Here is a 12,833-nt window from a genome sequence, read left to right as displayed (position 1 = left end):
AGGAAGCAGCAGCATGCCTTGGTTGATACCTGGTTTTCAACATCATGATATATCAACAGCTAAACATCACAATATCTTGACATATCATGATATATATCTGTGGTGGTGGAGAACCTTGCTGGGCTTCCCCATGGCGACAGAGAGCCTTGCTGCACCTCCCTGCAGTGGCAGAGGGTGTGCCGCGCTTCCCCGCAGCAGCAGAGGGCCTTGCCGTACCTCCCCAGTAGATTAAATAATATTAAATAAACTTCCATATATTTAAAATATTTTCAACTAATTTAAGAGTAGTTTAAGTGATTTACTAGGCAAGTAGCATCTGCTTCCCCATTCACGAGGTCTAAATGGAATCTATGCATGCATAAGCCCTACTGAGTTCAACTAAACTTACTTCTGCTTTCCTGGGAGTAAGCCCCATTGAATTCAGTAGGGCTTACTTGTGAGTAGACACGCATTTGCTTTCACTGCTTACCGAAAAACACCCTCCCCATCATTCTCACATAGTACCCAAGCTCCAATTTCAGCATAAGGCAGCCAGCTAAATCTTCTCCACTCCATTCCACCTCCCCCCCAGAACGGTCCCCCCAAAAGCCATCAATCTCTCCCTTTTTATCAAAGGGAAAGAGGGAGGGCAAGCAAGCAAAAAGATAACGGTAAAGGACCCCGGACAGTTAAGTCCAGTTGCAGATGACTCTGGGTTTGTGGCGCTCATCTTGCTTTACAGGCCAAGAGACCAGGCGTTTGTCTGCAGACAGTTTTTCCGGGTCATGTGGCCAGCATGACTAAGCCGCTTCTGGCGCAACGGAACACCAAAACCAGAGCAGCGCACGGAAACGCCATTTACCTTTCCGCCGGAGCAGTACCTATTTATCTTTTTTTTCTTTTTTCTTTTTTTTTTAAATATTTTTATTAAGTTTTGCATAACTATATTTCACAGACATACAACAGACAAAGGTAAATGAAATAAACATAAAAAGAAAAGAAAAAAAGAAAAGAAAAAGAACATAAAATACGTACAACATAAACAACACAACTTTAACAACACAACATTAATTTTACAACTTAAACAACACAACATTAATTTTACAACAACATTGATCGACTTCCCTTTATCTCGATTTCGGATAATGTTATCTTAATTATCTTTCTGCTGTATCTATTCCAAAATAAAATTTATAACGTAGTAAGCGTTATCTCATGCCTACTGTGATTTTTTTTTAAAAAAAATACATCTATATTTCTGATTAACATTTTGATTTTCCCCTTGTCTCTATTTCCATATATATTCTAAATTTATCCCATTCATTACTAAATTTTGTACTTTTTTGATTTCTTATTTTCTGAGTCAATTTTGCCAATTCTAAGTAATCCATTAATTTAAATTGCCACTCCTTTAATGCTGTTTTCCAGTACTGTGCTATGAGGGTTCTAGCGGCCGCTGTTGCGTATTGAAGAAGGGTTCTATCTTCTTCTTTAATATCTTTGCCAATTATCCCCAGCAGGAAGGTTTCAGGTTTTTTAACAAACGTATATTTGAAATTTTTTTTTAATTCATTATAGATAGATTCCCAGAATTTTTTGAGAATCTCGCACGTCCACCACATGTGAATAAATTCGCCCTCTTTACTCTTACATTTCCAACACAGTTTGTCGCCTGTTCTATAAATTTTATGCAATTTTATCGGCGTTATGTACCATCTGTACATCATCTTGTACATATTTTCCTTAAGTGTCGTGCATGCTGAAAAGTTCATATCTTTACACCATAAAGCCTTCCATTTATCAAACTCAATATTATACCCTAGATCTACCGCCCACCTCACCATCACCTCCTTTACTTCCTCATCCTTGGTGTCCCACTCAAGCAACTGGTTATACATTTTTGATAGTAATTTTGTTTTACTTTCTATTATTTCAATCTGGAATCTAGATTTTTTCTCATTTATTCCAATCTTTTTATCTTCCGTCCACATAGAATTTATTTGATGATATTGAATCCAACCAGTCAACTTATTTTTTATTTCTTCGTATGGTCTAATCCTCCACCCGGATTCTGTTTTGGTTAATAAGTCCTCATACGTCCATCGTTCCCCCTCAATGTTTAATTTTTTAATTGTTAAAATATCAATTGGTGATAGCCACCAGGGTGTCTTCTGCTCCAGCAATTTTTTATTCCTTTCCCAGACTTCCAATAGTGGCCCTCTGAAAATATGATTAGAAAAACCTTTATGAACCCTTCCCTTATCTCGCCATAGATAAGCGTGCCAACCGAATCTTAAGTTAAACCCCTCTAGATCTAACATCTCTCTATTTTTTATGACGATCCAGTCTTTTACCCAACAAAGACATGCGGCCTCATAATATAACCTCAGATTTGGGACCGCAAGACCCCCCCTATCTCTTTGGTCTGTAAGCAATTTAAATTTAATTCTGGGTCTTTTTCCCTGCCAAATAAATTTGGAAAGTAGTCTCTGCCATTCTTTAAAAATTGCAATTCCCCTAATTATTGGAATGTTCTGGAATAAGAAGAGTAATTTGGGTAATAAACTCATTTTAATTGCCGCCATTCTGCCCAACCACGAGAGGTGTAATCTGTTCCATATATCCAAGTCCTTCATTATCTCTTTCCATGTTTTCTTATAATTATTTTCCATCAAATTTATATTTTTCATAGTTATCCAAATTCCAAGATATTTTACTTTTTTGGTTATTTTAATTCCAGTTTGTCTTTCAAGCTCATTTATGATGTCTTCTTTCATATTTTTAGTCATTATTTTGGTTTTTTCTTTGTTCAATTTAAATCCCGATAGTTTTCCAAATTCTTCTAGTAATTTTATGACTTTGCCGATGCTCTCCTTTGGTTCTTCCAATGACAACATAAGGTCATCTGCATATGTTTTCAATTTATGTTCATTCGCGCCGATTTTTATACCACGGATCTCTGGGGTTGTCCTTATCTTATTTGTAATTGTCTCTAAGACTATGATAAACAGCAGCGGTGATAGAGGGCACCCCTGTCGAGTACCTTTTGCTATTTCAAACTGTTCTGTCAGGTTGTTATTTATAATTAATCTGGCTCTTTGTTGTGTGTATATTGCTCTAACTCCTTCTAGGAATGTGCCCTCTATCCCTGTTTTTTCCAGACATTTTATTAGAAAACCCCAGGAGACATTATCGAAAGCCTTCTCGGCGTCAACGAACATTAAAGCGGCAGGGATTTCGTTATGACATTCTAGATATTCAATAATGTCTATTGTATGTCTGATGTTGTCTTTTATTTGTCTATTAGGAAGGAAGCCGGCCTGATCACTGTGTATAAGGCTAATTAAACATTTTTTAAGTCTATGTGCCATTATGTCTGCAAAGATTTTATAATCATTGTTCAGTAGTGAAATCGGTCTGTAATTCTTAATATTAAGTTTATCTGAATCTGGTTTTGGGATCAAGGTAATGTAGGCTTCTTTCCAGGATGTTGGCATTTTCCCTCCTCTTAATATCTCATTCATAACATCACATAGTACTGGTGTTATATATTCCTCTAGGACCTTGTAATATTTAGCTGATAAACCATCTGGTCCTGGGGCTTTTCCTAATTTCATCCTCTTGATCGCTTCTCGAATTTCCTCTATTTTTATGGGTCTGTTTAAGGCGGTTCTTTCTTCTTCTGTTATTTTTTTTGGACTATTTTCTTCTAGGTATTTTATAATGTTCGTTAAATCTTCTTTTTCTCTTTTGTATAAGTTCATATAAAATTTAAGGAAGTGCTTTTTTATTATTTTGGGATCTTCCAGAACTTGGTCATCTACTTTTATTTTGTTTATGATGCTACATTTTCTTCTTTTCCTCAGTTGCCACGCCAGAAATTTTCCAATTTTATTTGCTGATTCGAAGAACTTTTGTTTCATTAACTTTATTCCCCATTCAACCTCTTGGCTTATTAATGTTGAATATTGTGTTTGGAGCATTTTATATTGTTGCTTATGGCAATCATCTTTTGGATTTTTTATCATATTTTTTTCACATTCTTTCAGTTGAAGGATTAATTCTTCTTTTTTTCTTTCCTTAGCCTTTTTTCTTTGGGAGTTTTGTTGTATCAGAAGACCCCTTAACACTGCCTTACTGGCATCCCATACTATATCTATTCCAGTCTCTTTGTTAATATTTAAAGCAAAATAATCTTTTATAGTGGCTTTTGCTTTTTCGATCACTTCTTCTTTTTCAAATAGGTAGTCATTCATTCTCCATCTGTACAGACCTTGGGTCTTCCATTTTAATTGTAATGTTATTGGGCTGTGATCCGATAAAGTTCTGGGTAAAATTTCACATCTCTCCGTTCTTATTACTAATTCTCTCGAAATCCATATTTGATCCAGTCTGCTCCAACTCTGGTGTGGTTCAGAGAAGTGGGTAAATTGTTTCGTTGTGGGGTTTCTATATCTCCATATATCTATTAAGTCCAGATTTTCTTCCAAATCATTAAACGATTTTGGTAATTTCCCTTGGTTTAAATTTTTTTTCCTTGTGTTTCTATCTAATTCTGGTGTCGGCACCGCGTTTAAATCTCCAAGTAGGACTAGTTTGTTGTTATCTAAATCTAATAAAAGTTGTTCCAATTTTTTAAAAAACTCCATTCTATTTGAGTTTGGGGCATAGACTGTTACCACATTTATTCTCTCTCCCTGGTAATTAATTTGGATTCCTAAGATTCTTCCTTCCTCATCTTTGCATATTTGTTTGGGTTCTAATTTCTCTTTCGCAGAAATTACTACTCCTCTCTTTTTCTTAGAATCTGAATTAATGAATTCTATTCCCAACCTTTTATTTATTAGAATATGCTTGTGTTTTTTAGCAACATGGGTTTCTTGGCAACAAATGACATCAATGTTTTTTTTCTTTATAATCTTTTCAAATTTATTTCTCTTGGGCTTATCGTTAAAGCCGTTCACATTCCACGAAAAAAACTTAAGAGACATTTTGGGTTATTGCTAGGTTCACTTTATCCTTATTTCTGCTTTATAATCTGGTATTATTCCTTCTTTTAGATTTTCTGCCTTCTCCTTCTTCTTCTTCCTCCGACTTTGAATCCTCCGTTTCCTCCTCTGACCCCCCACCCCCACCCCCGGCTCCGTCCCCCCCTGCCCCCCCCCCACAACCAGGTCACCTCCTTGCTGTCTTGCCTCCTCTCTACCCAGATCTTTTTCGTATCTTCTCAGGAACTTTTCTGCTTCAAGTTTATCTGTCAACTTGAATTTTTTATTCTTGTAATAGAAAGAAACCCCTTCTGGGAATTCCCATTTATATTGGATTGCATTTCTTTTCAACACACTTGTCAGCTGAGTATATCCTTCCCTTTTGCGGAGAATCCTAACTGGAATTTCTTTGAAAATAATGATTGGACGGTCTCCAATCACTAACTTTCTTTTAAAGCTCGTTTTTAATATTGTATTCTTCATTTCAATGGTATTAAAAATTACCAAGCAATCTCCAGGGGTTTTTTTTGATTTGTTTTGTTGTGGTTTCCCTCTTATTCTGAAGGCATTCTCTATAGTATATGCTACTTGCTCTTCTTCCATCTGTAACCATTTTGCAAGTTCTTTGACTATTCTTTCCCTTATATTTTCATTTGCTTCTTCTACTATCCCTCTGAATTTTAAATTAAGATATTTTTGGCGCAGTTCTGTCATAGCTAGATTGTCCCACAGTTGATCTTGTGTTTTATTTAAACTTTTTATTTCATCCTTTAACCTCTCAGTTTCTTTCTTTTGGTCCCTCAAATCTTTCTGTGTTCTTTTATTTGATTCTTCAAATATTTTTGATTTGACTGTGAGATCTTGTATCTTTTTCGTCAGTTCCCCTACAACACTTTCTATTTTGTTATCTATTTGCTCCTGCAGTTCTCCTAATTTGTTTTCCATGTGTACTTCCCTTTGCTTGAATTCTTCTTTGATTTTTAACCATAGAATGTCTAAATCTTTGACCTCCTCATGCCGGGATACCTTCCTTTCCACCGGGGTACCTCCGGTTTTTTTTGTATCTTTCCCCGACATCCTATGGGTTGTTTCTCTCTCCCCAAAGGGGCTCACAATCTTATTTATTTTATTTTTCCTTTTTTTCTTTTTATAATTTTATCTTTTGTTTTTTGTTTTTTGAACCTCTTTTTTGTTTCCCCCCTTTCAAAACCTTTCGTTTTCTTAATTCAGTATACCTATTTCCACTATTCACTTCACTTACGTTTTCAAAAACCTTTTGTTGTTAAATACTCAAAGTTTAGTTAGTATGTTAGTATAGTTGTTTTAAAGACCGAGAGGGTTAGCCAAAATTAGAAGGATGTAGGCAAAGATCAAATATAGTGTCCTTCTTTTGTAGTCCAGGGGGAATTGAATAGTCTTTCTATGTTCCAGAACTTTCAGCCACTTGATTGGCTTAATCCAATTTCCAGAGGTTATGTTGGGTTTTTGCACTCTGGAGACTCTGTGTCCAAATTCCAATAACTTTCTATCCACAGTTTCTTATCTTCTAACGCGGAGGTTTTATCTGGCAACTTACAAGGCGACCAGTTCAAATGTTGTTCAGATGGTTCAGATAGTTCCGAATCCTTCCATAGCCAAAATGTAAAAAATGAGTGTAAGAATGAATTAAATATGTTTTTAGTTGAGTTAAATTTTTACATTAGAGGGGAGAGAGAAGGAAGAAAGGCAAGGAGGATAAATATTCTAAAGAAAAAACGAGGGGGGGAAGCAGAGGGTGGAGAGATAAGGAGGGGTGACTGGGAAGCACAAAGGGGAGGGAGAAAGGAACACTAAATAATATATGTAGTAAATAAGAGGATTTTATACAGCGAGTGATTATACTTTTGTTTCTTAAAGTTTTATCTTAGCAGTAAGAGTCTTAAAAGAATCTTAAAAGCGCCTCTCTTCCGTGTCCTCAGATGTTCACAAATTAAAGGCTTTTTCCATTACAGTTCTTTTATACTTGGACCATGTTCCCAGCCAGTTCTTTCAGGACTTTCATATCTTTCTTTCAGGTCCTTCTCCCAAATACTTTTACAGGCAGTTCGTATAAACAGATCTTTTTCTCTGTTTAAACCTGCAAAGGTCCCGTCTTGAAGAGGCTCGATGTCAGACTGTTTTTTTTAAATCTTGGCAGCTCCTTTGAATAGAAGTCCGTGGCTGTGAGATATTTCAGGCTTTTTAATTTTTTTTATGTTCGTTACTCTAAAAGTCCAAAATATTTGCTTTGTAACTCAAAAGGTCCAAGATAATTACTTTATGGCTTTATGGCTTTATAGCTCACAAGTTAATTGCCTAATGGCTTTATAGCTCACACAGTCAAGCGGAAAAAAGACTTCCTACCACCTCCTTGCTACTTAAAAGCCAGCGCCATTTTAAGCCTCTGATCGAGATAAACTCCCAAAGTTGAATCTTCTAACATCTGACGTTCTCTTAGTGTATTTTCAAAGTTTTTGAAGTAAGAAGCAGCTACTCACACTAAGGGTTCCGCACTTATGGTTTTGGAGGTCCGTCGCCTTCTTCAGGGGGAGCCTGAGGCATCGTAATGCAGGATCGTTGTTTCCCCTTTGATGCTAGCGGTTTCGTCACTCCGGGCTCTTAAACAATAAAAACCCGAAAAGCGGCGTTCCGCATCCACACGGCTGGGGCTCTTTCCGCCGGAGCAGTACCTATTTATCTACTTGCACTTCTTTTTTTTTTGGTGTGCTTTCAAACTGCTAGGTTGGCAGGAGCTGGGACAGAGGAACAGGAGCTCACCCTATCGTGGGGATTCGAACCGCCAACCTTCTGCCAACCTACCCCCTGGGAAGTTGTCAAGTCTCCACCTCTGGTTCACCAGTATATGGCCTTGTTGAAACACTTATCATGATGTTATTTCTATACCAGTATTCAATAAAATGGCAATTTATTGCGCAGCCCTACTCGGTAACAGACTGAACCCAAGAAACAAGGAGGACTCAGCCATAAAGCTGTTCATGACTGTTCATCAGAGTAGATTGTAACTTTGTCAATGGATAAAGGAGCGTAAGAGTGAGTAGGACTTGGGAAGGGAGATTAAAAGTTTGGCTTTGGGCATACTGAAATGATCAAAAAGCATGTGATGATCAGAGAGTCAGCTGGAGATGCAGGACTGAAGAAAGGGAGACAGTTCAGGAGTAGAAAGGTAAGGCTGGATGTCATCCATATGTGGCACAGAAAGCAGTGAGTGTTGATACCATCAACCAGAAATAGTGTGCTGAGGGCCAAAAACAAATCCCAAGTGACTTCAGCAGAGAAAAAAACACCAAGGATGAGCCTTTTCTGTTGTGACTACGTGACTCTGAAATGCTTTCCCCAAAGAGGCTCACCTGGCGCCATCATTACATGTCTTTGGACACCAGGCAAAAACAGTCCTCTTTACCTAGGCCTATGGCTATTAAATAATCTACGGTCTGTGAAAGTGTGATTATTTTACTATTAATCTGTCTGTCAGTATGCTTTTTACTATGCACTGATGTATTGTTTCTAATGTTGTAAACCACCATGAGATCTTTTGATAAAGGGTGGTATATAAATTGAAAAAATAAGAAAACACTGAAAGAATGATTAACAGCTCAATTCTTACCATGTCTACTCAAAAGTAAGTCCTACTGAATTAAGTGGGGCTTACTTCCAGATAAGTGAGGTTAGGACCTCAGCCTAAACTGGTAGGGAAAAGAACCGTATCAAGACAGAACCATAGAAACCTAGACCAAGGCATAAAAGGAACCAAGCAGGAGAGCGATAAACTGTATCAAAGACAGCATAAATGTAAACAATGAGGGCAGAATAGAGTTTTTGTGAGTGTAGTTTCAACAGAATCCAGGGAGTAGATATCAGACTGAAAAAAATCAAGATCTGAGTTAGAAGGAAAGTAAAAGAGAAGAGTGACTAGTGGGGTGCCACAGGGTTCTGTCTTGGGCCCGGTCTTATTCAACATCTTTATCAACGACTTGGATGATGGACTCAAGTGCATCTTGATCAAATTTGCAGATGACACCAAACTGGGAGGGGTGGCTAACACCCCAGAGGACAGGATCACACTTCAAAACGACCTTGACAGATTAGAGAACTGGGCCAAAACAAACAAGATGAATTTTAATAGGGAGAAATGTAAAGTATTGCACTTGGGCAAAAAAAAATGAGAGGCACAAATACAAGATGGGTGACACCTGGCTTGAGAACAGTACATGTGAAAAGGATCTAGGAGTCTTGGTTGACCACAAACTTGACATGAGCCAACAGTGTGACGCGGCAGCTAAAAAAGCCAATGCAATTCTGGGCTGCATCAATAGGAGTATAGCATCTAGATCAAGGGAAGTAATAGTGCCACTGTATTCTGCTCTGGTCAGACCTCACCTGGAGTACTGTGTCCAGTTCTGGGCACCACAGTTCAAGAAGGACACTGACAAACTGGAACGTGTCCAGAGGAGGGCAACCAAAATGGTCAAAGGCCTGGAAACGATGCCTTATGAGGAACGGCTAAAGGAGCTGGGCATGTTTAGCCTGGAGAAGAGGAGGTTAAGGGGTGATATGATAGCCATGTTCAAACATATAAAAGGATGTCACATAGAGGAGGGAGAAAGGTTGTTTTCTGCTGCTCCAGAGAAGCGGACACCGAGCAATGGTTCCAAACTACAAGAAAGAAGATTCCACCTAAACATTAGGAAGAACTTCCTGACAGTAAGAGCTGTTTGACAGTGGAATTTGCTGCCAAGGAGTGTGGTGGAGTCTCCTTCTTTGGAGGTCTTTAAGCAGAGGCTTGACAACCATATGTCAGGAGTGCTCTGATGGTGTTTCCTGCTTGGCAGGGGGTTGGACTCGATGGCCCTTGTGGTCTCTTCCAACTCTATGATTCTATGAGGGCAGAAGAGAGGGAGGATACATCAAAGGATGGCTTTTTGAAAATAGGGGAGACAATAAACACATTTGAACAGAGGAGGGAAGGGAGGCTCTGTTAAAGGCAAGTTCCAGAATGTAGCCCCAGCTCAAATGAAGCCCTATTGCTAGGATTCAAGCTTTCCTAGAAGCTGCATCCTTTATCCTTTCTGTGGGCGCAGTTCCAAGTGGCTGCGATTAAATATTCAAGATGTGGGAGATCGCCCACAAAATTCCCCATCATGTCACATCTCCTAGGTGCTGAAACTGGACAGGTTCTAGTGCAGAGCCAACACTCAATTAAAGCCCTGTGCACACTGCTGTAAGTCAACCTATCCTGGGATCTGCACCTTCTTGAAATTATCTTAGATATGTTCCAGTGACTGCAATTCATTATTCAGGGTACAGTTTACATATTCTATGTTTATCCCAAGCCCTTCTGTCACACCTTTTCAGTTAACTATCAAATTGTGCTGTGATCTATCACAAGAGCATGAAAGCTACACCTGCTGAAATTCCCTTTTCCACATCCATTAAAGCTCAAGGACCCCAGGTTTTCGTCATCTAACCACCCTACTTATCGACCATGAGTGTTTAATTCTTGTTTGCTGCTTTATTTTGAGTCAGGGCCAAGGCTGAGTGAAACAAAAAGAGTAACACAGGAAAGAAAACAAAATTATCCAGTGTTCCTACATTCCTACCAACCACACAGCCTAATAGTTCAAAGACACATGCTTTCTAGGTAAACAAGGAAAGCATGTGAAATGTACATACAGTATGAGAAGTGATGTAAAGCCTGGAAAGATGAAATCATGTAAACAATACTAGCTTTGTTGTGAATTAATCTGGTTTAGCAGTCACAGTTTAGGTGTCTAAAAACGTATTGCTCTTTCTTCTTGCTAGTTTAAATCAATTCACCCTGCCAAAGCCACATTCTCTTGTCCCAACCAGGGGTGGGCGTGCAAATAGCAGCCTATTTGCTTAAAAGAAATCTGTGGCGCTGTGGGTTAAACCACAGAGCCTAGGGCTTGTCGATCAGAAGGTTGGCAGTTCGAATCCCCGCAATGGGGTGAGCTCCCGTTGCTCAGTCCCTGCTCCTGCCAACATAGCAGTTCGAAAGCACGTCAAAGTGCAAGTAGATAAATAGGTACCGCTCTGGCAGGAAGGTAAACGGTGTACGCCGGCTCCCTCGGCCAATAAAGCGAGATGAGCGCCGCAACCCCAGAGTTGTCCGCGACTGGACCTAACGGTCAGGGGTACCTTTACCTTTTACAATTCTTGTGAGCTAACTGCAGCAGTTGAAGGACAAGCAACCGCTGGAAAGTGGGCACCTAAAAAGGGAGTTGTTACTGAGATCTCTTCTTCTGGACCTGTTACCTATTGGCACTTTGCTGCCCCTCATCTTGATCTTGAGTCGGCCACGATTGGACCTAATGGTGAGGGGTCACTTTACCTAATCTGGTTTAGTAGTCAGTTTTGCACCACCGTGTAGGTGTGAAGCATTCTCAATGGGAAACTTAAATCAGCTTCCCCCTCTTCCTTCCTGGCGTAACCCAGTCCACCAAAGGGCAACCCCAAACCACTTTGCGGGAAGCCGCATCCTCTTGTCCGAACCGAGGTGTGTGGGCGGGCGCGCTTTAGAGGGCTGGGGGAACCCGACCTGGGATGCGACCCACGCGCTCTGCACATGCCCCGGAGGCTCTCTTCCCCTCCGCCCCCCCGCCCCCCACTCACCCAGAGGCTGCTGAAGCAGTCCAGCCCGGCGCCGATGACCCCGGCGGCCTGGGCGAGCGCGGCGCGGGCCCCGAGCGAGGCCCCGAGCGCGTAGCAGCCGTAGAGCGCGGGCCCGCCGGCGCCCAGCAGCAGCAGGAGCCTCCTCCGGCGGAGCAGCTGGCGGCCCAGCGCCTCGGCGGCGGCGTTGGCGAAGCAGAGCGGCAGCAGCAGCGCGGCGGGCAGCACGGGCGCCCCGGAGCGGCGCAGGCGGCGCAGCCAGGCCCGGCCCAGCGCCGTCAGGGAGCTCTTGAAGGGGTGCAGGAAGGTCCCGCACAGCGCGGCCCACAGCAGCGGCCGCAGGAAGGCCTCCAGGATGAAGTAGACCAGCACCGCCGCGCCGCAGCACAGCCCCGCCAGCACCAGCGCGCCCGTGTTGTAGAAGGCCTGCCGCAGGGGCTTCTCCAGGCGGGGCAGCGGCAGCGCGGGAGGCGGCCGGCCGGGGCTCGCCGCCGGCTCCGGGCTCGGCGAGCCGCCGCCGCCGCCGCCGCGGTCCCCGCTCTCGGCCATGGGCAAGGCGCCGGCGACGCCGGACCGCGGCTGAGGGGCCGCCTCAGAGGAAGGGGCCGCGGAGGATGCTGGGGGCTGTAGTGTTTCCTTTTCCCCTCAGGCGCTGGGAGACGCTGTTCTTTTTCTTCTCCCGGGTCGTGGTTTCGGCTGGAGCCTGCAGCGCCTGCTGGGAGATGTAGTTCTTTTTTCTTAGGGCGCGGCTTTGGCTGGAGCCCGCGGGGGATGCTGGGAGATGTAGTTCTTTTTTCATTCTCCCAGGTTGTGGCATGGGAAATGCAGTCTTAGCAGGGGAGCCTGGGTTCCCATTCACGCCAATAGGCATTCCCTTTTGTGCTTCTGATTTGTTGCTTTTATTATGCCAATTACGTACAGGCGGAGCATGCGTGCAGATAGCTGTGTGGGAAGCCTTTTTTAAAAATAACTTGCTTTTTAAAAAAAACAAATTCATAGAAAATTGGAAGGACCCAAGAGGGTCATTTAGGCCAACCAAGGAATCCTTTGCTCAACATGGGGCTCCAACCCAGGACCCTGAGTTTAAGAGTCTTATGCTCTACTGACTGATATCTGACATCAGTTTTTGCTGTCACCTGGTTATCTTAATCTGCTGGGACACAGCAATGGTTGAGTATGGGTAGTAGTAGAGGGGTAATA

At 41.7% G+C, this 12,833-nt stretch overlaps 1 protein-coding gene across 2 annotated transcripts in view; it reads right to left on the bottom strand.

Moving 5' to 3' along the window:
* TMEM245 (transmembrane protein 245) overlaps nt 1–12,197 on the bottom strand; it is a 74,227-nt gene extending 62,030 nt beyond the window's left edge. For both annotated transcript variants that reach the window (XM_079949443.1, XM_079949444.1), the window contains exon 1: nt 11,637–12,197. In XM_079949443.1, the coding sequence (XP_079805569.1) occupies nt 11,637–12,182 (546 nt within the window). In that variant the 5' untranslated portion in view covers nt 12,183–12,197. The remainder of the gene's footprint in view (nt 1–11,636) is intronic.
* Between the last annotated feature and the right edge of the window lie 636 nt (nt 12,198–12,833).

Source organism: Podarcis cretensis (assembly GCF_951804945.1).
Source record: "Podarcis cretensis genome assembly, chromosome: 13".
Taxonomy (NCBI): Eukaryota; Metazoa; Chordata; class Lepidosauria; order Squamata; family Lacertidae; genus Podarcis; species Podarcis cretensis.
Note: the sequence above shows the minus strand (reverse complement) of the source record. Positions and strands in the feature narration are given on the sequence as shown.